Source organism: Rutilus rutilus (genome assembly GCF_951802725.1).
Source record: "Rutilus rutilus genome assembly, chromosome: 1".
Lineage (NCBI taxonomy): Eukaryota > Metazoa > Chordata > Actinopteri > Cypriniformes > Leuciscidae > Rutilus > Rutilus rutilus.
In genome coordinates, this window is record NC_140209.1 from 18,925,331 (window position 1) to 18,952,081 (window position 26,751).

Below are 26,751 nucleotides of genomic sequence, written 5' to 3' on the forward strand. Positions count from 1 at the left end.
TAATGTACTTTACATTATGAAGAGGATAACATGAAATTAAGAGCAAATGTATACATTTTGAAAAGATATGTGCAACTCTAAAATCAAAGAATATTCCATAAAATAAAGGAATATATATTAGTCTACATTAACTAAATTTTTAAATAACCCTCCCTCCCTTTTATTTCTAGGCTAGTTATTTGTTATTTTATTTATTTGCTTATTTTATATTGAATATTTGATATTCAAATAATATTACTTGAATAACTATTAGGAATTATGTGTCATTATAAGAGTCTGATATAAATATGTGAATGTTATATTTTTATTAATATTTATTTATTGTTTTTTGTCTTTTCCCCCTTAAATCATATGTAAAAGTGTCTAACTATGTACTTCTTGGTTATTGTTTTAATCATGTGTGTTGGTGGGTATTATCACAAAAGAAAAAAAGTAGAAGGAAAAATAAGGAATATTTATTGGGGGAAAATATGATGTCTTTAAAGGAACTGTCAATTTGTATAATTGTGTTAAATGTGTTTGAATTGAAAGAAATAATAAAGTACATAATAAATATTAATATATTTAATAAAAATATATATATAAAAATATATAATAAATATAATAAATAAATATAATAAAAATATATAATAAAAATATATATATAAATATACATAGCCTATATATATATATATATATATATATATATATATATGCTAAAATATTTGTTATTTGGACATTAGATGTGCCTTATTTAGAGTTTTAAACCTACAAGTGTATTTTTATGATATATTCAAATGTCGGCTAATATACTGTCAATTACTAAGCTCAGATTCATCTTACCAGTTAAAATTCATACTGTGCTTTTGTAATTATTTATTTTTAATTTTGTGATTTTAACTTCTGCTTTACAAAGCTTTTTTTTTAGATTGTGTTCTAATGTTCCTCTAATAATCATAAACATGTACTACAGCTGCCAAACAAACCAGAGAGAAATGTATTCATAAGTCTATATTGTCTAATTTATCATTGTAGCCTTATTTAAGTTGATTTTCTGTATACTGTGTATGTATGTTTGGACTAATAATGGTTAATAAAGTCCAATAATGGTATGAGAGAGTGTCAGTGGTAATATCATTGTGTTCTTGTTGGTCAGTGTTAGAGGATCTGTGTAACAACTGAGGCTTAGCCTGACAGTTAGCCTGCCCTGGACCAGGCTAGTTTCCCAACATAAGTTTCCAGGGTAACTGAGTTTGAACTTTTTTAAGTTTGATTTATGAAACCGAATCTACCAAAAACAAGCCTGACTAACCGAAATAAGCCTGGCTTATACTCTAATCTTGGTTTATGGAACAGCCCCCAGATCATACACAGTGCATGTTATTTTTTATTTAGTACTGGCCTGAACAAGATATTTTAAATAAAAGATGTTTACATATAGTCCACAAAATTACCCATTGAAATGTTTATTATAGAAGTTTATATATATATATATATATACAGTGCTATGCATAAGTTTAGACACCCATGCTAAAGTTGACTAAAAAGAGGAATAAAAAATCATCTTTTGGAAATTGAACTTAATGCCTTAATTTAAAAAATTAGGAAAAATCCAACCTTTAAGGACACCAATTTTCTTTGTGAATGAATAATGTATCGTAAATAAATAAATGTTCTTCCTTAAAATACAGGGTGCATAAGTTTGGACACCCCTATGTTAAATTCCCATAGAGGCAGGCAGATTTTTATTTTTAAGTATTTTTAAGTATTTTTTGTTTATGATACTATGCATCCTGATAAAGTTCCCTTGGCCTTTGGAATTAAAATAGCCCCACATCATCACATAGCCTTCACCATACCTAGAGATTGGCATGGTTTTATTTCAGTTAGCCTAATAGCTAGTTTGATTTGCATTGAGAGATGATCTTATGGAAAGTACCCCATGCCAATCTCTAGGTATGGTGAAGGCTATGTGATGATGTGGGGCTATTTTAATTCCAAAGGCCAAGGGAACTTTATCAGGATGCATAGTATCATAAACAAAAAATAAAAAAAAATACTTAAAAATAAAAATCTGCCTGCCTCTATGGGAATTTAACATAGGGGTGTCCAAACTTATGCACCCTGTATTTTAAGGAAGAACATTTATTTATTTACGATACATTATTCATACACAAAGAAAATTGGTGTCCTTAAAGGTTGGATTTTTCCTAATTTTTTAAATTAAGGCATTAAGTTCAATTTCCAAAAGATGATTTTTTTATTCCTCTTTTTAGTCAAGTTTAGCATGGGTGTCTAAACTTATGCATAGCACTGTATATATATATATATATATATATTTTTTTTTTTTTACAGACAAGTACAGTGCAAAAAGTTCAAGACAAATGCAAGGTATTTTGGTGCAGTTCAGAGTATGTAAAACAAAGAATAACAACAACAATTAAAATTGTGAATATTTCCATTGTTCCATCTAAAATACCTGCTTGGAGAAAATTGTGTTTGTACAAAAGTGGTCATAGCAATAGGACGTTTAACAGTTATACACTCACCTAAAGGATTATTAGGAACACCATACTAATACTGTGTTTGACCCCCTTTCGCCTTCAGAACTGCCTTAATTCTACATGGCATTGATTCAACAAGGTGCTGAAAGCATTCTTTAGAAATGTTGGCCCATATTGATAGGATAGCATCTTGCAGGTGATGGAGATTTGTGGGATGCACATCCAGGGCACGAAGCTCCCGTTCCACCACATCCCAAAGATGCTCTATTGGGTTGAGATCTGTGACTGTGGGGGCCATTTTAGTACAGTGAACTCATTGTCATGTTCAAGAAACCAATTTGAAATGATTCGAGCTTTGAGACATGGTGCATTATCCTGCTGGAAGTAGCCATCAGAGGATGGGTACATGGTGGTCATAAAGGGATGCACATGGTCAGAAACAATGCTCAGGTAGGCCGTGGCATTTAAACGATGCCCAATTGGCACTAAGGGGCCTAAAGTGTGCCAAGAAAACATCCCCCACACCATTACACCACCACCACCAGCCTGCACAGTGGTAACAAGGCATGATGGATCCATGTTCTCATTCTGTTTACGCCAAATTCTGACTCTACCATCTGAATGTCTCAACAGAAATCGAGACTCATCAGACCAGGCAACATTTTTCCAGTCTTCAACTGTCCAATTTTGGTGAGCTCGTGCAAATTGTAGCCTATTTTTCCTATTTGTAGTGGAGATGAGAGGTACCCGGTGGGGTCTTCTGCTGTTGTAGCCCATCCGCCTCAAGGTTGTGCGTGTTGTGGCTTCACAAATGCTTTGCTGCATACCTCGGTTGTAACGAGTGGTTATTTCAGTCAAAGTTGCTCTTCTATCAGCTTGAATCAGTTGGCCCATTCTCCTCTGACCTCTAGCATCAACAAGGCATTTTCGCCCACAGGACTGCCGCATTCTGGATGTTTTTCCCTTTTCACACCATTCTTTGTAAACCCTAGAAATGGTTGTGCGTGAAAATCCCAGTAACTGAGCAGATTGTGAAATACTCAGACCAGCCCGTCTGGCACCAACAACCATGCCACGCTCAAAATTGCTTAAATCACCTTTCTTTCCCATTCTGACATTCAATTTTGAGTTCAGGAGATTGTCTTGCCCAGGACCACACCCCTAAATGCATTGAAGCAACTGCCATGTGATTGGTTGATTAGATAATTGCATTAATGAGAAATTGAACAGGTGTTCCTAATAATCCTTTAGGTGAGTGTATAAGCACATTGCAAATAAATAAAAAATGCAAACAATGTTCTTCAGAAATTCTTCCGTTTTTTTCATTTTTTTTTCTAGGTAAAACATTTTGAATTTGAAGAAAGTTAAATTTGACTTAATTTGTCTTCTGGGAAACATGCATGTATCTTCTGTTGCTTGATTGTTCAAAAGTTTTCACCCCCGGCTTGTAATGCATCGTGTTTCCTTCTGGAGCATCAGTGAAACTGATTTCTTACAGATCACATGTCGGGCCTGCGTCATCTAGAGTTTCATGACCAAACTAGTGATTAATAACACAAATCATCTTCATGACATTAAAATAGATCATAATCGTGCACAGCAGTTGTTGACCAGATTTGATGGGATTAAAATGACTATTGAACTCATCAGTGATCTTGACTTTGAGCTTCACTTTTCATTTCACGTTTGTCTCTCATTGAAATCTCACTTGATTTAATGTTTCTTTTAGACCTGAAGGACGTGAACAGGAAAGGGAAAAAATAAGCCAAAAAATCTGTCTCCTGTTAATCTGTCACCGTTTCACATGTAAATCAAGTCTGAAGATTCGCACATGAGAGTTCACACTGGGAAGAAGCGGCTCAGGCTTTCACTCTGAAATCACATCAGCTTCTCATTCTGAAGAAAGACCATTTAACTGATCAGTGTGGTAAACAGATTCATTGGACGTCAGTCCTGAAGAAACACCTGAAGATTCACACAAAGGAGAAGATTCATTCGTAATATTACAGCAGAAAAGACACGGCGGTGTGTGTTTTGAAGATTCACACAAAGGAGAAGATTCATTCATAATATTACAGCAGAAAAGACACGGCGGTGTGTGTTTCAGTGCTGCCTGAAGTCCTTTACTACAGAAGATGAACTGAAAGACCACCAGAAAATTCACACTGGAGAAGAAGGCCATAACACTTTTAAGAGAGATGTGAATCTTATATACAGTTTTAACTCATTCTTCAACTCTTTTCATCAGAACATCTAGTTTCTCTTCTACCTCTACTCTTCCATGCAAATGAAATATATACTTTCAGGTAACACTTTATAAGGTGCATTAGTTAACAATAGTTAATATATAAACTAACATAGTCATGAAGTATCCTGATATGATTGTTTTTTGAGCTTTCCATGTTGTTAATTTCTCTATAGAGCTTTTAAATGCCTAATACATTATATTTCACCCACACATGACTGACATTGAATGATATTGCTGTCTGTCTACATTATTAACAGTTTCACCCTTGATATCCAGTATCATAGGCTATATACATTTCAAAGAGTTTGGTCTAGTCAGTTTGATGTTTCATTCATTCAGACCATGAGGCTTAATGAAGTCAGAACAATATGAACTTTAAAAAACACAGTTTTTACAAAATACACTGAAATTACTAAACTGATTACTGTCTGGAATAAATAGAAGCGGTGTGTAATCCTTGTTGTTATTTTTGAGTAATTAGGCTATGGGTAACACTCTAGAATAAGGTTCATTCGTTAATGAATAACTACACTATATGTAAAAGAAGGGTTCAGCCCATAGACTGTAAAAAAATATGGACGTTGTGTCCGTGACGTCACCCGTAGGTTTCTGAAGAGCATTTTTGAAGCCTAAAGTGGGCCGGCCGTCGCCATCTTTGCCTTGCGTCACTCCCCGATAACAGAAAATGGGCAAAGAGGCGGGGCGTGAGTGGAGCTGAGGAGCATGACGCCCACCTAGCTCGACGTGATCGAGTTAGCTCAGGCCGGGGAGGTAATGCTATATGCTACTGACAGTACCAAGTCTGCGACTGCACAGAGCCTCGCGCTAAAGTGACAAGTGATGTAAAGCCAATTAAAAGTTCCTATTTTTGCCCTTCAAAATATTGTAATAGTTAAAAGACATGGCTACAAGTGCGCCTGTGTATCGTGATTCTGTACTATTCTGCTAGTTAAAAATGTATTATGCAGTAACTTAATATTACTCTGAGAGAGTGTGTGACAGTGATTTATGTGCATAACGTTACATGTCAGTCACTCTTTTTTAACGTTATTATAGTCTATGGTCCGTCAGCGCGGCATCGCTCGTTAAGTTCGTAGAGAGCCAATTCAGTCCATTTTAAATTCTGATTTTGTCCGCCTCTCAAATGGGTTAAACCATATATATTATTGCCTATAAAGTTCAAGTAAATGCACTAGAAAATCCGCACTCATTCAAGAATGTGCATTTATAGCATGGACGGAGAAAGCGCCGACACCTGCAGGATTTTATCTGACGGTACATAAGCATGTTATAATCTATCTGTTCTGTGAGAGCAGAACGAACGAGCCTTTATTGACGTTTTTAAATCTGAAAACTCCAAAAAGCAACGAAATTGTCAGACATCCATTAGTGCATGTTCACAGAGGAAAACAACTAAAATAGCGCTGGTTGTTCTCTTGAACGATACCCGACGACAACTACGGAATCCTAAACCGTGGGCGAAGTAGGCCTAATGGGTGTATTAAATTGTAAGAAACAATCCCGAAAAAAATCACAAAACACTGCAGAGATGGCAAGTTCAGCAGCTAACATTTGCTGAGGTGAAGTGACGGCTAGTAACAGCAGACAAACGGCTAGCATTGACATCAGCGGCAATCCACTTGTCACTCAAACGTGGACACACCCTTAATTATGCAGAACTTTAAGGATTAATCAACTAAACGGATGAGTTATAAAAACATTCACCCCCCTCACAGTTGTCATGAAGGGCAAACTTAGCTGTATAGACCAAAGCCACATACAGACACCAGGCTGTAAACACGTTTTTTTCTACTGTAAAATTTGGCATTTTAACATGGGGGAGATACAGATTTGACTCACTTTTGACACCAGCCTCAAGCGGCCAGTCAACGAATTGCAGTTTAACTCACTTCCGTGTTGGTTTCAAGAGAGAGACGGGGAGGTTGCCGCTTGGTTCAGCCTTTGAATTGGGACATCCTTGGTCGCGCCGCTGTGATGCAATCGCACTTCAAATGCGCCGCCCTCCGGATTGACACACACACACACACACACACACACACACACGAGTCAGCGTCGAGTCTTCTGAGGTGAGAAGAGCAGTTTACGGTATTTCTCATATTTACACAACTATCAAACACACTTTATGCAGTTTGATTAAGCGACAGACTCATTTCTGTATTGTTTTCATCGATCACAGCGATACTTGTGCGTCTTTTCTGGCGTCTTCCTACTGAAATAAACATTTAGTGCAGCAGCAGCGAGCATGAGGAGAATATGTTGAATTCATTCAGACCTGAGCGATTTTGTGTTCGTTTGTGTGATTCTCTCGATGTTTGGAGTGAGAAGTGTTACTGAATGTCAAGTCAAAAGTTAATGGGGGGAATTGGACTCGATATCAAGTGTTGCTGCTGCCGTTTTATTTTTACTCTTAACATCTTTGGATTAAATTTGGTATTTCTTTACTTTGCATTGTTAAAATGAAGGTGAAGATACCACTAAATACTTTATATTGAGCCTATAGGGAGCCACGTGAGACAATTTAAACCTATACATGAAAAAATAATATATAGGCTATATATACAGTACAAGTCAAAAGTTTGGAAACTACTATTTTTAATGTTTTTTTAAAGAAGTCTCTTATGCTCATCAAGCCTGCAGTTAAAAAAAAAAACAGTAATATTATGAAATATTATTACAATTTAAAATAATGGTTTTCTTTTTGAATATACTTTAAAATGTAATTTATTTTTGTGATGCAAAGCTGAATTTTCATCAGCAAGTACTCCAGTCTTTGGTGTCTTATGATCCTTCAGAAATCATTCTAATATGCTGATTTATGATCAATGTTGGAAACAGTTGTGCTGCTTAATATTCTTTTTATAACCTGAGATACTTTTTTCAGGATTATTTGATGAATAGAAAGTTAAAAAGAACTGTATTTATGTAGAATAGAAATCTTTTGTAACAATATACACTACCATTCAAAAGTTTGGGAACAATAACTATTTTTTGTTAAAGAAATTAGTACTTAAATTCAACAAGGATGCGTTCAATTGATAAAAGGTGATGGTAACGATTTATATTGTTAGAAATGTTTTTATTTTGAATAAATGCTGTTTTTATGAATAAATGCTGTTAACGTTTTACTCATCAATGAATCCTGAAAAAAGTATTCCAAAAAAATATACTAAACAGCACAACTGTTCATCCATCATTGATAATAACTGAGTATCAAATCATCATATTAGAACACTGTAAACTCCACAAACAGGGACTGTCCACGCAACAAGTCCACACAACTATAAAGATTACGTTAAAATCATAAGTTGCTTCAACATAAATAGTCATGTTTAGCTAATGAATAACAGAACAAAGTATTTTTAGTTGGCTGAACACAAATGGGCCTATTATCTTATAGGCCTATATTGATTTATTATATATTATTTAAATAGTTTAATTAAATAAGAGTCAGACCATAACACGAGTAAGATAACTTTTTTTATTTAAACAGTTTGTGTCTGATGCACAACAATGACATTATCGTAGCAAGTCTTGAATTTGTTAACTCAATGCATGGTACTTACCAATGCATGTTAAAGAACATTAGCCTGAAGGTTCAGTTCACCCAAAAATGAAAAGTCAGTCATCATTGATTTACACTTAAATTGAAATTAAAATTAAGATATTCTGAAGAATGCTGGTAACTAAACAGTTGACAGTAGCCTTAAAATACTGCGGCAGTCAATGGCTACTATCAAATATTTGGTAGTAACATTCTTCACAATATCATTTTTTTGTGTTCAGCAGAAGAAATAAACTCATTCATGTTTCGAACAACATGAGGGTGAGTAAATGATGACAGAATTTTCATATTTGGATGAACTATCCCTTTAAAGCTAAGGTTGAACCCAATTAATACTTAACATTAATCAATACATTGACAGAGCAGTATTTTTTTTTTTTTTTTTTTTGTCATTAACTATAAAAGAACCAGTGTCCAGTGGAGGAATGTCACACAAATGACATTTGCAAAATGGCTTTGTCTTGCAGAGAAGGTACCTCCAAGATCCATGAAAATCTTCTGAATTACTTTGAAAGTTTACTTCAGTTCTTTTGGATAATCCATATTCAGTGCATTCATGAGTCCGAACAAGCGTATACTGCTGGTAGATCTGTAATGTCCTCAAGAACAATGGCCTCTTCCAGTATTAGTTGGTCGGAGTTGGTAGTGATGTAACAGCGGCATCTTCGACCACAGTAAGGATTCCGATCTCTACATCTTTGGTGCCGTGGTCTAAAGGATCAGTATCCTGGGAGAATAATTCATGAGATAGGGGTATTAATTGAAGTGTAAATTTAAAAATAATAACAACAACAACATTATTATTATTTATGTTGTTGTGTAAATAACCTGAATACATGTAAAACATAAATAGATAAAAAAATGACCAAGAAATTAAAATGAAAATGGTAATTTACCAGACGGATCCTGGGTAAACTTGTAGAGTTTTCATGCTGGAAAAGTGGCAATCCCTCAAGATCTGTTTTCTGACGTGTGGTAATGTCACTCACCTAAAAAGAAAGGAAAAGAATATATATTTTTATTTATTTTAATCTGCAGATGCACTATGACCTTAACTCTTAATAATTTAACATAGGGATCTGCTTTGGGAGTTAAATGTATACAGCACACCCAAAAATGATAATTCTGTCATATTTTACTCTTCCTCATGTATTTCCAAATCCATATGACTTGGTCCATAACAAAGATATTTTTTAAAGAATGTACAGATTGCTCTTTTACATACAGTGGAATCAAAAAAGTAAAATCATAAAATTTGTCAATAAATCATGTACAGTTTCCCAATTGACAACTGCGTGAAAAACAGACTGATGTCATAATTAAGTTTATGATATTGATAACTGATATTATAAAGTTATTTACTTACTATTTTCCTCTCTATATGTGTTCATTCAAAGTAGATTCTCATGGTCGACGTTACAGATACACGAAAACTCCATGGAGATCTGTAAAAAACGAGTCAGTTGGAATCACCACAAAGTTTTACTACTATAAGTATTCCTAAAATGTTCTAAAGAAATAATAATTAAAATAATAATAATAATAATAATAATAACAGTTGCTATTAAATAGTTTACCTCATCCGTTAGAAAAAGTGCAGGTGGCAGGCCATCTCTCTCTGAACTCCTCAACTAGTGTAAATTTACATAATGAGCAAACATCTCATTTGATATGACAAAACATACAGTTGATTATAAAAATTATAAATACCAGACATGTTCAAGTCCCTAAAGGCCAAGTCAAGTCTTAGTTTGTACCTTTTTTTTAAACAATATTTCTTTCAGCTAACCTAGTAATTGTAATTAACAGTGTTTTAAACTTTCAAAACGGATTTCTACTTCAAAAATGTCTAACATAGCACATCACTTATTACTTAAATCATTAATGAATTACTTTAAAATAAAAATTTTATTCACAATAAAAAAAATATTATTTTTAAAATACATAACATTATGCCATTTGGAATGCAGGGAGAGTCACCACAAAAAAAAAAAAAAAAAACTAAACGTGCATTTTCCACCACACGTGTATTTTGAGCTATTTGAGCTGCCGTAGTTTGCTGTAGTTCTAGGCAGTGATGGGTAATGTAGTCTTCCAGAGAGCGCCGGCGGTAACAGTAAACAACACGAAGAGCAATATTCCTGTCAGTGTGTCGTTAATACATACCTGTGACTCTTTGGAAACGCTGGATTGAATAGGCAGGATAACATCAGCATTGGCCTCTTCCAGTATTAGTTGGTCAGAGTTGGTAGTGATGTAACAGCGGCCTGTAACAGTGATGGTGAATTACATCAGGCCATCAGTTTGGGAAGAGCACAAAACATCATATATGACAAATAACATACAGTCGATTATAAAAATGATTAATACATACCAGTGATTCTGCAGAAACGCTGAATTGAAGGCAGCACTTTGCTACCGACTTCTCATCCGTCTATGCTTCTCACCAGCAGCTGCAGACAGAGACCTAACCGCCGAGTCTCAAACTGCGCATGCGTTCAGGGTTCAAACTGCGCACGCGCTAACAAAAAACGCGGACTTCAATGAAAACTAAAACGATTTAGTTTGAACAACAAAACATTGTACGTTTTCATCATTTAAGTAACGAATTTGTTGAATCAACTTAGTATGATGCATGAATATGGCGTTATTTTTTAGTCAAATGTCATGAGCGTGTAAGACATGCTCACGAGCACATTATGTTATTTCACACGCGCTAAAATGAACCTTCAGCTGGCATGATAAAAGTACTCGAGCACAAATTCAACAACCGAGAGGTGTACAAGTAGCTGCGAGCGAGTGCCTGGCATACTCTCATAGGTTAACTCTGCTTGTACAGTGGAATCCTGCTCGCGCGCAGCGGGCTTCTGCTCGCGGAGTGCTGTTTTGCTCGCGCAGTGGATTTCTGCTCGCTCAGCTGATTTCTGCTCGCTCGAGTCTACATGACTTTTGACAATTTGGGGGCGGAAACCAAGGAGGGCACTGACCCTCTTATGATTGGTCACTTTCATCATGGAAAATCTTGGGAAATCGTAACCCCGCCCACCTTCTGACGTAGCGCGCGTCACTCAGCTCGCTCTGCTACTCCGGCTATCTCTGTGTATATTTTAGACAACGAAATATGTGATAAAACACCATACTAACTCTTTTCGTTTTCATTTAAAGAAATCTTAAACATGATAGCCACACAAATGGGGTTCAGGCAACGTGTATTGATTATATTCACTGCACATTGCCTATATTTATAAAATATATATATATATATATATATATATATATAAAACACAAACCTGCCTCTTTTCGTTTTAAATATAATATAAAAACATTAAACATTTTAATATGGTCCAGGCAATATGTGCATTTGTACTAAACAACAGATTTTGCAGTAAACAACATTAAAGTTTTTAAAAATTTTACATACAATTATTACAATTTAAAATGACAAAACTCAACCCAGTCTCTTTTTGTTAAATTTCAGTTTTTATCAATAGCCATTATAAAAGTATAAGTAAAAGGTATAAGAAGCTATACAAATAAAGCTATACATATAAGCTATTTAAAGTCCCTGTAAAGGCAATTCTAAAAAAAAAATCTAAACACATTATAAATGTTAGAAATGTATTGCTAAAACATATTACAAACACTGTGAACTGTGAAGTACTGAATTGTGGAGTTAGACCGTTGAACAGTTTTTCACCATTGCTGTGTTCCGGATTTTTTGGGCGGGGCTAAAACGGGGGCTCGATGACGCACTGGAGCCCCTGAGCTCCTGGACACGCCCCTACTCGATGACGCACTGGAGCCCCTGACGCTGGCCCCTCCCCTAACAATATAGCACATTCACATCAGTTTGCCGATCGCGAGTTACTGTCAGTACTAGTACAGCCTACAGTTTGCTAGCTAGCTATGCCTTCGTCACGGAAATGCGTAGGCTACTACCTGGATGCGATCACGTACAAAACAGATCGGCGTCCTTATTTAAATTTCCGAAAAACAATCACATCAAGAAGAGGTGGATTAATTTTGTGAAGAGCCACCTTGATGGACAGCTGAGGATCACCGCCAAAACCCGCTTCTGTAGTGATCATTTTACACGGGATAGTTTTATAAACTTCCGTCGGAGACAACTGGGATTCACTGATAATCCGCTGTTACTGGTAAATGGGGCCGAACCGACTATCTCCCGTCTCGGCCTTCATCCTCCCGTCGACCACCAATGAGTATAAGTTGCCTTGTGTGCTTATGTTATAATTATAGTAGGTAGTCCAGGCTCGAACATGTATGGCTTTGTAAGCTGCTAGGAGCATCCATTCCGTCTGTAGCGGTGACAGACAGTTGAGTGTGGCGACGGCAGCTTTCCCGCAAGTGGGCGTGGTTTCAGCGCAGCCAGCAGACACGCCCCCAGCGTTTGAGAGCAGAGACTAATGCTCATTTTATCAAGATTTTGATAGCTTATTTTATGTACTTGCCGGCTTTTTTTATCATTCAAATTTGGCTGGGTGGCTAATAACACATTTTTCTGTGGTGTGACAAACTCGGAACACATACTTAATTTTGACTTTACAGGGACTTTAACTTTACCGTTGTATGGACTAGAGCGCTGACTTTGTATGTTTGACTGAATTGTTTGCTTTATTTGTATAGCTTCTTATACCTTTTACTTATCCACCTTATTCTGCTCTAAACAATGCGCGCTGCCATAACGACGACTCCGGTTGCCTACTTCCGGTTCGTAGCGCTTGACCTGTACTAGCAGCGAGAGAATGAGTTCAAGCTCCTCATGTGCAGTTGTTGGTTGTTTTAACAATTCAAAGAAGATTTCAAACTTTTTAGAAACTGAGTGTTTCGAGCATAAGATAAGAAGGAGATAATGCCCATGTCCGGTTCCGTATCAGATACATTCAATAAAGTAAACGTGTTAGCGTTAAAACTGAAGCATAAGAAAAAAAGTCGGAAAACTTTGCCCATTAATTAGATGTGCAAGGCAAGCAGGCAAGTTTTCGGGTTGTTATGGACAAGTAAAAATTACATTATTGTATAGGCCTATTATATGAAATACAATTATAATAAAATTCTAAGTTATGACTACTGTATACTGTAGGCTACTGTTTTTATTTTTAAAAGGATGTGATGTTGTTGTGAGATTGTCTTTTGTCCATGTTAACATGACAGATGTGAAAAACATTTTGGCTCGTTTGACTCAGCTCACTGAAAAGAGCCGGTTCTTTTGACTCACGGCTCTTTAGAAAATAAATTCTTATCTCCTTCTTATCTTATGCTCGAAACACTCAGTTTCTAAAAAGTTAGAAATCTTCTTTGAATTGTTAAAACAACCAGCAACTGCACATGAGGAGCTTGAACTCATTCTCTCGCTGCTAGTACAGGTCAAGCTACGAACAGATGGCAGCGCGCATTGTTTAGACTGAGCAGAAAAAGGTGGATACTTTTATAATGGCTAATATTGATAAAAACTGAAATTTAACAAAAAGAGACTGGGTTGAGTTTTGTCATTTTAAATAGTAATAATTGTATGTAAAATTTTTAAAAACGTTAATGTTGTTTACTGCAAAATCTGTTGTTTAGTACAAATGCACATATTGCCTGGACCATATTAAAATGTTTAATGTTTTTATATTATATTTAAAACGAAAAGAGGCAGGTTTGTGTTTTATATATTTATTTATTTTTATAAATAGGCAATGTGCAGTGAATATAATCAATACGCGTTGCCTGAACCACATTTGTGTGGCTATCATGTTTAAGATTTCTTTAAATGAAAACGAAAAGAGTTAGTATGGTGTTTTATCACATATTTCGTTGTCTAAAATATACACAGAGATAGCCGGAGTAGCAGAGCGAGCTGAGTGACGCGCGCTACGTCAGAAGGTGGGCGGGGTTAGGATTTCCCAAGATTTTCCATGATGAAAGTGACCAATCATAAGAGGGTCAGTGCCCTCCTTGGTTTCCGCCCCCAAATTGTCAAAAGTCATGTAGACTCGAGCGAGCAGAAATCAGCTGAGCGAGCAGAAATCCACTGCGCGAGCAAAACAGCACTCCTCGAGCAGAAGCCCGCTGCGCGCGAGCAGGATTCCACTGTACAAGCAGAGTTAACCTATGAGAGTATGCCAGGCGCTCGCTCGCAGCTACTTGTACACCTCTCGGTTGTTGAATGTGTGCGCAAGTACTTTTATCATGCCAGCTGAAGGTTCATTTTTGCGCGTGTGAAATAACATAATGTGCTCGTGAGCATGTCTTACACGCTCATGACTTTTGACTAAAAAATAACGCCATACATGAACACTTCCAATAAAACTATCTCAGTTCATTTTACTGTTTTATGTTTATTTGGAGAACTTTCAGTAAGTTGGCTTTTTTACAGTGAATGATTTCTGAAGGATCATAAGACACCAAAGACTGGAGTACTTGCTGATGAAAATTCAGCTTTGCATCACAAAAATAAATTACATTTTAAAATATATTAAAAAAGAGAACCATTATTTTAAATTGTAATAATATTTCATAATATTACTTTATATATATATATATATATATATATATATATATATATATATATATATATATACTGCAGGCTTGATATGAGCATAAGAGACTTCTTTCAAAAACATTAAAAATAGTAATGTTTCCAAACTTTTGACTTGTGTGTATATATATATATATATATATATATATATATATATATATATATATATATATATAGTTTGACATAACATTATTGTTTTGTGGTGCTCTTTATTTTAATAAAGGTTTTATGATCATTGTCAGTTTCTGCATTTTATGGTTTAGTAGGGTAGTTATTTACCTGAGTGTCAACAGTGTTTCTTTTTGCATTATTGATGTTTTATACGTGTAATATTGTGAGAAATAACATTATTGTCTTTTAAGTATAGTTAAATATAGTTTTATAGTCATGTATCCTGACTCAAATAATGTTTTTCTAACAGCAAACACTCAGAATAAAGTGAGATGATCTGCTGATGATCCTGAATGGCTTGTTGAATGAGTGTTGATAGTCTGAGGCTCATCAATATTAACAGATCTGCTGAAAACACTCTTTATATCATGATAATAGTTCCTGTTTTCACCTCATTTATTATGCTGATGGTTCAGATCTCCTGTAAATTGACACTTAAAGCTGATTTCATTGGTGTCAACAGACTGAGGGTAATTGTTGGAGACAAATCTGTAGGTAATTTGTTGGAGATCAAATTCTTACCATTGTTTATACATGGACGATTTTACTGATATATTTTTGAATTTGGCAGATCAGCTCCTCCCACTGTAATTCAACATCAGTTAAGCTCCTCCCACTGCAATTCATCATCACTTAAGCTCCTCCCACTGTAATTCATCATCAGTGAAGCTCCTCCCACTGCAATTCCCCAATAAATGCTGTAAATTCCCAACAGCTTCAAGTGAAGACGAGCATCAGAGCATCAGGAAGAGCTGAAATCTGCAAAGACTGAGTTTATTAAAGAGGACAGTGAGAACATGAGTGATCCAGAACCCTGCAGAATGAAACACACTGAAGATCCTGAAGAACAAAGAGGTTGGTGTTTATTCTTCATTCATTCATGATGCTGAAGAACATTCATGTTAGAAACAATCAAGTACTTCATTACTTTTAGATAAACAGTTAAACTATGAAATGGTACAAGCGGTTTCATTTTTGGTTTTCAAAAATTGTCATTAAAGCAAAGTTTGAGAAATGTTCATATTGATTGTCAACATCAGGTCAAACTAAATAGTATTATCTTTTATTTTACATTTAAATCTGGTTCATAATTTCTGCATCCATGTTACCAAAATTTTGATATTTCACTCTCTCTCTCTCTCTCTCTCTCTCTCTCATATATATATATATATATATGTGTGTGTGTGTGTGTATGTGTGTATGAAGAGTTCAGATGCAAAAGCCTCTAAGTGCCATCTGAAATTTTCTTCTATTAATGGGTAATTTGCATTGCCATTTAAGTGAAATCACTTAACTTAAATATACAAGCTTGATAAAAATGATCATTCTAGAAGAAAATGTCATATATACACTGCTCAAAAAAATTAAAGGAACACTTTGAAAACACATCAGATCTCAATGGGGAAAAATATCATGTTGGATATCTATACTAATATGGACTGGGTAATATGTTATGAACGAAAGGATGCCACATCGTTTGATGGAAATGAAAATGATCAACCTACAGAGGACTGAATTCAAAAACACCCCGGAAATCTAAGTGAAAAAATGATGCAGCAGGCTTGTCAATTTTGCTGAAATTTCATTGCAGCAACTCAAAATGGTACTCAGTAGTTTGTATGGCCCCCACGTGCTTGTATGCATGCCTGACAACGTCGGGGCATGCTCCTAATGAGACGACGGATGGTGTCCTGGGGTATTTCCTCCCAGATCTGGACCAGCGCATCATTGAGCTCCTGGACAGTCTGAGGTGCAACCAGGTGATGTCAGATGGACCGAAACACAATGTCCCAGAGGTGTTCTATTGGATGTAGGTCAGGTGAGCGTGGTGGCCCTTCAATGGTATCATTCCTTCATCCTCCAGGAACTGCATGCTCTCGCCACATGAGGCCGGGCATTGTTGTGCACCAGGAGGAACCCAAGACCCACTGCACCAGCATAGGGTCTGACAATGGATCCAAGGATTTCATCCCGATACCTAATGGCAGTCAGGGTGCCATTGTCTAGCCTGCAGAGGTCTGTGCGTCCCTCCATGGATATGCCTCCCCAGACCATCACTGACCCACCACCAAACCGGTCATGCTGAACGATGTTACAGGCAGCATAACATTCTCCACGGCTTCTCCAGACCCTTTCCTGTCTGTCACGTGCTCAGGGTGAACCTGCTCTCATTTGTGAAAACCACAGGGCACCAGTGGCGGATCTGCCAATTCTGGTGTTCAATGGGAAATGCCAATCGAGCTCCCTGGTGCTGGGCAGTGAGCACAGGGCCCACTAGAGGACGTCGGGCCCTCAGGCCACCCTCATGAAGTCTGTTTCTGATTGTTTGGTCAGAGACATTCACACCAGTGGCCTGCTGGAGGTCATTTTGTAGGGCTCTGGCAGTGCTCATCATGTTCCTCCTCGCACAAAGGAGCAGATACCGGTCCTGCTGATGGGTTAAGGACCTTCTACGGCCCTGTCCAGCTCTCTAGAGTAGCTGTCTGTCTTCCTGGAATCTCCTCCATGCTCTTGAGACTGTGCTGGGAGACACAGCAAACCTTCTGGCAATGGCACGTATTGATGAGCCATCCTGAAGGAGCTGGACTGCCTGCTCAACCTCTGTAGGGTCCAGGTATCGCCTCATGCTACCAGTAGTGACACTGACCCTAGCCAAATGCAAAACTGGTGAAAAACAGTCAGAAAAGATGAGTAGGGAAAAAATGTCAGTGGCCTCCACCTGTAAAACCATTCCTGTTTCGGGGGTTGTCTCACTGTTGCCCATCTAGTGCACCTGCTGTTAATTTCATTAACATTAACCCTCTGGGGTCTGAGCTGTTTTCTGGGCCCTGGAGGTGTTCTGACATGCTCTGACATTTGTGCTTATTTCTGTTACTTGTGACATTTTCATGGCTAAAGTCTTATTACACTGTATTCAGCACAAACTCTGCTACAATAATATATCAACAGCATGTGTGTAAAAGTTTGTAGTTTTGAGATAATGACATTTATGCGTGGTTTGTGAAAATACAAAAAAAAATTCTCACTGAAATAAGGTCATGAAACCCATACTGATTATTTCTTCACAAGACTTTTGAAAATTGTATGACGTAGCCTAGAATATTTGCTCTAAAACTATGTGAAAATCACCTTGACTGCTCATTCAGAGAAGACAATATATTGATTTAAAATTTTTACGACGTGTTTTGTGTGAAAAAGCAATATGCGAAGGGGCGGATCATCTCATTAATATGCAAGCTTTCCACACCTGAGAAAGACAAAGACACGCCCTAATGGCCCTATTAGGAGCTTATCAGGGCCCATCATTCTGACCAACCTTGCACAAAGAATGACGAGATTAAAAAAAGAATGGCTTTTAAAATTGTTTGGATTTATTTACAACATAATCCAAAGATACACAACAAAAAAACACTTATTGATAACAATGATCCAAAGAAAGAGACCTTTGTGCCATTCCTAAAAACATTGTACATACCTTTCATTTCCAAGGTGTTTGATTTTCACTTTACCATGTTCATGTACAGAGACATGTACTGTGAATGTTGAAGTCAGCAGGACTCAGTGGCATCTGGGCCCTGAAAAAAATAAAAAAATAAAAAAAGTGAACATACTGATATCAAGAGAAAGGCCTGCACGATTTGGGGAATACATTTTAGATTTTTCTGGTTAAAATTGCTTTTTAAAATTCACAGAATACACACACACACTCACACAAATGTTTCCAACAATATATTATATAATGAACACAGGTTTGTTGTGCCTTGTAGGTATAGGCTATGCGCAGTGCTGCATAAAATAATAACAATATAGCAGCCTATATACATTTTCAAAAAGATTTCAGTAACAACTAAGCTAGAGAAAAATATATTGATTATCATGTTACTTCAAATGTTTCCATTCGTTATGATGATATTAAACTAGATAACAGTAAAAACATGAAGCCGTTGGGAGCGTTTTGCTTTTCCAAAATATGATGCATTCAAACACGATCGCGATCAAAGATATGATACATTCAAACGCGATCGCGCTCAAATATAAAACATTATGGTTAGGCCTACCATATACATATCTACGTTTGAGCAGATATCCACAAACACAGTAACAGTAAACACGGGTCTAAATATTATAATATTCACCTTATATCTAGCAACAGTTCAACTGCAATGTGAAATTTATGCAACAATAACAAACTAATATGTAAGAATTTCTTATCTTTCTTGTCTTCAAATCGCGTTCTTCTTCTGGGGTAAATCCAATGTAAACTCACGTCTTTCAAACTCGACGAAAAGCAGAGACTGATGAAGTGTTTTGTTTCTGAGGTAATGAGCGCGTTCGCGTTCCATGTGGAGATTTGCATGTGAATATCTTTTGCGCGAGTGGGCGTGGCCAAATTAACTGTAATGAGCAAGCGTTTGAGAAGCTGGACATCTTGTTGGTTTTATACAAATTACTTAAACAGAAAATATTTGTTTTCAGTTTGAATCCGATCATTTAAAAGTACACACTTAAATGTTTATAAAGGTATATGGCTCATAAATGTGTGACAAGTATTCGCTGAGTTTTGTTTCAGTTTATAGACGTGCTCAAGAAAAAAAAGTTCACGCGACGGAGAGGCAGAACGCACACCCTGTTTATTTTCTTTATTTTTCAAAAGCACAATGTTTTGATTTGATTGTAAGTGGACACATACAAAAGTAGAAATATCACAGATTATTTTTTTATATTTATTTTTTCTGTATGACCATAAATGACGGAGTAATTTAAGTTTAAAGTGCTACAATGTAAAAAAAGTCCAGCAAAACGCGGGGGCGCGTTTTTCGACCTCAGAGGGTTAAAGCAGCTGAAACTGATTACCAACCCCCTCTGTTACTTAACTGACCAGCTCAATATCCCAGGAGTTTAACTGACTTGATGCTATTCTCTGATTAAAAAGTGTTCCCTTTATTTTTTTGAGCAGTGTGTATATATATATACACTCACCTAAAGGATTATTAGGAACACCATACTAATACTGTGTTTGACCCCCTTTCGCCTTCAGAACTGCCTTAATTCTACGTGGCATTGATTCAACAAGGTGCTGAAAGCATTCTTTAGAAATGTTGGCCCATATTGATAGGATAGCATCTTGCAGTTGATGGAGATTTGTGGGATGCACATCCAGGGCACGAAGCTCCCGTTCCACCACATCCCAAAGATGCTCTATTGGGTTGAGATCTGGTGACTGTGGGGGCCATTTTAGTACAGTGAACTCATTGTCATGTTTAAGAAACCAATTTGAAATGATTCAAGCTTTGTGACATGGTGCATTATCCTGCTGGAAGTAGCCATCAGAGGATGGGTACATGGTGGTCATAAAGGGATGGACATGGTCAGAAACAACGCTCGGGTAGGCCGTGGCATTTAAACGATGCCCAATTGGCACTAAGGGGCCTAAAGTGTGCCAAGAAAACATCCCCCACACCATTACACCACCACCACCAGCCTGCACAGTGGTAACAAGGCATGATGGATCCATGTTCTCATTCTGTTTACGCCAAATTCTGACTCTACCATCTGAATGTCTCAACAGAAATCGAGACTCATCAGACCAGGCAACATTTTTCCAGTCTTCAACTGTCCAATTTTGGTGAGCTTGTGCAAATTGTAGCGTCTTTTTCCTATTTGTAGTGGAGATGAGTGGTACCCGGTGGGGTCTTCTGCTGTTGTAGCCCATCCGCCTCAAGGTTGTGCGTGTTGTGGCTTCACAAATGCTTTAATGCATACCTCGGTTGTAACGAGTGGTTATTTCGGTCAAAGTTGCTCTTCTATCAGCTTGAATCAGTCGGCCCATTCTCCTCTGACCTCTGGCAACAACAAGGCATTTTCGCCCACAGGACTGCCGCATACTGGATGTTTTTCCCTTTTCACAGCATTCTTTGTAAACCCTAGAAATGGTTGTGCAATTTGTGCAATGGAAAACAAATACAATGGATTGACCACCTCCTATGGTGTGTAAGGTATTTTGCAGCTCGTCCTGTCCAAGCATATAGTGAAGTTTCTCTGAGTAAAGAATAAAAAATGCAGTGCTGCAAATTGTGGAAAAAATATCCCCCTTGTCGTGGTACTGACAGACAAGAAAGTGTTGTCATATTCTGTCTATCTGATTCAAATCACAGTCTGCTAATTCATTGGTAATAATTTAATTGTTGGTTTTATTTATATTGTTGTCCATTTTTCGAACTTCCATGCCTCTTATGCACCAATTTACTAATGCAGAGACACACTCGGGTCTCTCTCACGCACTGTCGCTCGCGGACTCTCGGACACACTCGGTCTCTTTCGTGTTTCATAAAGGTATGAGCGAAAATACCACTTAGACTTTTATGTCCTTTCACTTTATATTTCTCTCTTTTAATTATTTTGATATGCTTAAAATTAAAACATTTTCTTTCATTTCAGACCTGATGGAAGTGAAGGAGGAGAGTGAAGAACTGAGTGAAGTGAAGGAGGAGAGTGAAGAACTGAGTGAAGTGAAGGAGGAGAGTGAAGAACTGAGAGAAGTGAAGGAGGAGAGTGAAGAACTGAGTGAAGTGAAGGAGGAGAGTGAAGAACTGAGTGAAGTGAAGGAGGAGAGTGAAGAACTGAGTGAAGTGAAGGAGGAGAGTGAAGAACAGAGTGAAGTGAAGGAGAAGCATCATGTCAAACCTGGAGGAAAACCTTTGAGTCGCTCAAAGACTAAAAATAATTTTTTTAAGAAAAGAAGAGCCAAGAAATCTACAACCTGCACTCAGTGTGGAAAAAGTTTCTCAAACACACGTAATCTTGACCGTCACATGAGAGTTCACACTGGAGAGAAGCCGTTCTCATGTGATCAGTGCGGGAAGAGTTTCCCAAGGAAAGATAGTCTAGAGATTCACATGAGGATCCACACAGGAGAGAAGCTGCTCCCCTGCACTCAGAGTGGGAAGAGTTTCATAGACAAACGTAATCTTAAACAACACATGAGAGTTCACTCTGGAGAGAAGCCGTTCACTTGTGATCAGTGCGGGATGAGTTTCACACAAAAACCAAATCTTAGTCGACATATGATGATCCACACTGGAGAGAAACCTCACACATGTGATCAATGTGGGAAGAGTTTCGCACAATCAGGGCACCTTAAGGTTCACATGAGGATCCACACTGGAGAGAAAACATTCACATGTGATCAATGTGGAAAAAAATTTCTTAGGGCATCAAACCTGAAGGCACACCTGAGAGTTCATATGAAGAAGAAGTCTCACTCATGTTCTGAATGTGGAAAGAGTTTTTCACTGCTGTATAGTTTACAAGTACATCAAAGAATTCATACTGGTGTAGGAGTTCATATGTGCTTTGAGTGTGAGAAGACTTTTACTTCAGCACATTGTTTAAAACTACACCAGATGATCCACACTGGAGAAACCCCTTACAAGTGTTCACACTGTGACAAGAGATTCAGTATATCATTAAATCTGAAAATGCATGAGAGGATCCACACTGGAGAAAAACCATACAAGTGTTCACATTGTGACAAGAGATTCAATCAGTCATCATATCTAAAAGTACATGAGAGGATCCACACTGGAGAAAAACCTTACAAGTGTTCACACTGTGACAAGAGATTCATTCGCTCAGCAGATCTGAAAACACATGAGATGATCCACACTGGAGAAAAACCTTACAAGTGTTCACACTGTGACAAGAAATTCATTCGCTCAGCAAATCTGAAAACACATGAGAGGATCCACACTGGAGAAAAACCTTACAAGTGTTCACACTGTGACAAAAAATTCATTCGCTCATCAGATCTGAAAGCCCATGAGAGGATCCACAGCAGAGAGAAGCCGCACACGTGTGATCAGTGTGGAAAGAGTTTCACTATTATAAGTCAACTGAAGAAACACATGAAGATCCATGCAGTGGAGAAACCACATCACCGCAGTCTGAGATCACGGTAAGTAGTTCATCTTTATGTGTTGAGAAACTCAGTCTCTTCTGTGTAAGTTAGTTTCTTATCAGCTAGGATGAGCGTCATGACATTTTGTTGGTTGATCTAATTTAGGGCTGTGGGATATTAAAACAAAAGTGCGATATACAATACCTTGTTAAATCATGCGATATTCAATATGCTATACGATATTGCTTTAAGTGTGTAAAATTAATTAAAATTATATTTAAATATTTAAAAGCTGAAAATGGTATGACAAATATACACTATATTGCCAAAAGTATTGGGACACCCCTCCAAATCATTGAATTCAGGTGTTTTAATCACGTCCATGGCCACAGTTGTATAAAATCAAGCCCTAGGCATGCAGACGCTTCTACAAACATCTGTGAAAGAACGGGTCGCTCTCAGGAGCTCAGTGAATTCAAGCGTGGTACCGTGATAGGTTTCCACCTGTGCAATAAGTCCATTCATGACATTTCCTCACTACTAAATATTCCACGGTCAACTGTTAGTGGTATTATAACAAAGTGGAAGCAATTGGGAACAATAGCAACTCAGCCATGAAGTGGTAGGCCATGAAAAAGTCAATAGCTACAGACCTCCAAACTTCGCGTGGCCTTCAGATTGGCTCAAGAACGTAGAGCTTCATGGAATGGGTTTCCATGGCCGAGCTCTGCATCCAAGCCTTACATTACCAAGCGCAATGAAAAATGTGGGATGCCACTGGACTCTAGAGCAGTGGAGATGTGTTCTCCGGAGTGACGAATCACGCTTCTCTGACTGGATATCCGATGGACAAGTCTGGGTTTGGCAGTTCCCAGAATGGTACTTGCCTGACTGCATTGTGCCAAGTGTAAAGTTTGGTGGAGGGGGGATTATGGTGTGGGGTTGTTTTTCGGGGGTTGGGCTTGGCCCCTTAGTTCCAGTGAAAGGAATTCTTAATGCTTCATCATATAAAGATATTACGGACAATGTCATGCCCCCAGCTTTGTGGGAACAGTTTGGGGATGTTCCTGTTCCAACATGACTGCGCACCAGTGCACAAAGCAAGGTCTATAAAGACATACATGAGCGAGTTTGGTGTGGAGGAACTGGACTGGCCTGCAGAGAGTCCTGACCTCAACCTGATAAAACACCTTTGGGATGAATTACAGCTAAGACTGCGAGACAGGCCTTCTCGTACAACATCAGTGCCTTACCTCACTAATGCGCTTCCAGAAGAATGGTCAAAAATTCCCATAAACACACTCCTAAATCTTGTGGAAAGCCTTCCCAGAAGAGTTAAAGCTGTTATAGCGGCAGAGACGGGCCAACTCCATATTAAACCCTATGGATTAAGAATGGGATATCCTTAAAATTCATGTGCCTGTAAAGGCAGACGTCCTGAAACTTTTGCCAATATAGTATAAATGCTTCACATTCTTTTTGGAAAAGAAAGCCTCACTACAACTTCTGAAAGTGACCAGCAGTGTTTTAGCATTACATAAAAAGTAATGTCACAAATCTGACAACGTAATATTAACATGAATGTAAAAAATAAACTATTTAAATGCCAACAACTCCTCTTTGGTCAACTTGGTAATGTATAGTTATATTAACCTAAAACTTAACATCAAGATTTTGTGAACAAAAACACCTGAAACTTGAGGTTGACAATTAGTTATAAAAAAAAAAGAAGAAAGAAATACAAAAAAATTGCATTCAAGTTTAAAACTGCACCAGGCAATTCATACTGGAGAAAAACCTTCCAAATGTTCACACTGCGACAAGAGATTCAGTCTGTCAGCAAATCTGGATTATGTGATCTAATCCGATATTTTATTTATTTATTTATTTGTTTGTTTGTTTATTTATCATGTGATTAGCCTGAGTACCAGAAAGCATCTGGAAGGAGAGGACGGAGAGAACGCCAGTGATCCAGAACCTGCAGAATGAAACATCATGATACTGAAGAACAAAGAGGTTGGTGTTTATTCTTTATTCTTTATTCACTCATCATGCTGAAGAACATGCTGATGCTCACCAGATTTACATTGCTTCAGGCTGAGAATAAAAACATGACAAATTAAAGCACACACAAAAAAATTATTGATAATTTTTTTTTGCTGAAGAACATGCTGATGCTCACTAGATTGTTTTTCTAGAACTAGAGCTGAGTTATTACTAGCTAGTTACCATGATTCTTACAGTAGTTACTAATGAAAAGCCAATCCTAAAGTGTAGAATCTTCTAATCATACACAAGATATTCACACACACACATACAGTATATAGATGAGCTAGCTAATTATTGCTATATGACAGCATAGGCTAAATACTGACAGCTTTTACTCAGCTTTCTCTGTGTATTCGTTTACAATAGCAGTTCAAATGTTAATGTAGTGCTAGTCATTTGTCCTGCATTAGTTATTGATTAGTTTTGCATGAATTATGAAACGTGTTCAGTAGTTCTCTGGGAAGCATTAAAAAAAATAGTAGTTATTGATTAGTTAATAGTGAACTACCACTTTCATCTGTGTGCTATTACTTACTAATTCGTTAATAAGAGTTTCTTGTTAGTTATTAGTAGTCACAAGATTGTTAATATTGTGTTGCTCATTTGTTCCTGTGTAGATCTTCATTAACGGATGAACCTTTATTCTAAAGTGTTACCTGATTATGTTGATGTTTATAGGTGTTTTGTCGTTCTGAACAGTATTTGGCGCGTCTTTGATCATCTACCGTTGGAGGCCGATGACGTCACTGCTCGCGCCGTCTTTTCCATCATTCAGTTTCACCGTCGAGTCTTCTGAGGCGTTTCAATGAGGAGGAACTTGAACTTTGAGATTTTATTTTCAGAATGGATCCACAAATGAGCTGTGTTCAATGGGGTGTTCAAATGAGCCGTTTTATTGGTTGGCGCCGAGCCAATGAAATGGGACTTCTAGTGTACGTGATGATGTAATGAAACCTGCGTCCTCTAAAACGTTATGAATGTAGCTAGCCGGATCCAGATCAGATGGTGGACCTGCGCCTAGACACGACCACAACGCATCATTTAGCCAAATACCATACCTCTTTTTTTTTTGCGAGTCAGCTTCTTTCTTCTCATATTAAATCAAGTCCAATAAAAGGTATCACTATCACTGATAGAGAAATAAAGAAAACCCGTTTAGTCAATGACACTAAACTCTTCATTCAAAACCAAAACCAGATTTCTGTGGCAGATTTTCTGTGTATATGTTCATATACATTTTGCTAAATGTGAGCTTATGGCCATCAAGGAATGTTCTGAAGCTTCTTCCCACGTAGCAAATTTTATCTGTTGTTGTTGTATTTGTTATCCTTGAACTGATTATGAAATTGGCATATGACACATTTACCTGACATAATAAATTGTTACATTTGATTTTACTCTGACTTGCTCTGACATTGTTTTCCCAAGTAGATAAATCGGATTTGATTCCTATTTTGTCCCAGTGCAGGGCCAGTTGTGGGTTATTAATTGATCGAGCACACATTCGGGACAATCCTGATTTGGATCAGATGATCACTGGATTGATCTGGATCACACTCCTCCCACCAACATTCAACCCATGTGTTTTGCCGTGATCATGCTGTGCCATTATTGCCACACACGGCCCGGCTCCGGCTGACAGGAGACATGCCATTGCCCACAGGCCAGCAGTGCCAGATCGAGGACACATTCGGGACAAGACTGCTTGCTATGTGGAGTATTATGGTATTCCCCTGAAAAAATGAGGTTCAGTATTTGGGAATAGTCATTACTAAAGAT

General features: G+C 37.4%; 1 protein-coding gene across 11 annotated transcripts; it reads left to right on the plus strand.

Annotated features, from left to right (window-relative positions):
* Positions 1-6,750: 6,750 nt before the first annotated feature.
* LOC311297516 (uncharacterized protein) lies at positions 6,751-26,541 on the plus strand. 11 transcript variants are annotated; one of them, XM_084419844.1, is made up of 5 exons: positions 6,751-6,818; positions 15,598-15,942; positions 21,465-22,980; positions 24,843-24,939; positions 25,672-26,369. In XM_084419844.1, the coding sequence occupies exons 3-4, from the start codon at positions 21,470-21,472 to the stop codon at positions 24,910-24,912; spliced, it is 1,581 nt and encodes a 526-aa protein (XP_084275970.1). In that variant the 5' UTR covers positions 6,751-6,818; positions 15,598-15,942; positions 21,465-21,469; the 3' UTR covers positions 24,913-24,939; positions 25,672-26,369. The 11 variants fall into 11 exon arrangements, with proteins under 11 accessions (XP_084275970.1, XP_084275964.1, XP_084275972.1 ...); XM_084419838.1 differs by having other exon boundaries at positions 15,742-15,942; positions 25,651-26,369; XM_084419846.1 differs by having other exon boundaries at positions 15,742-15,942.
* The last annotated feature ends 210 nt before the right edge of the window (positions 26,542-26,751 follow it).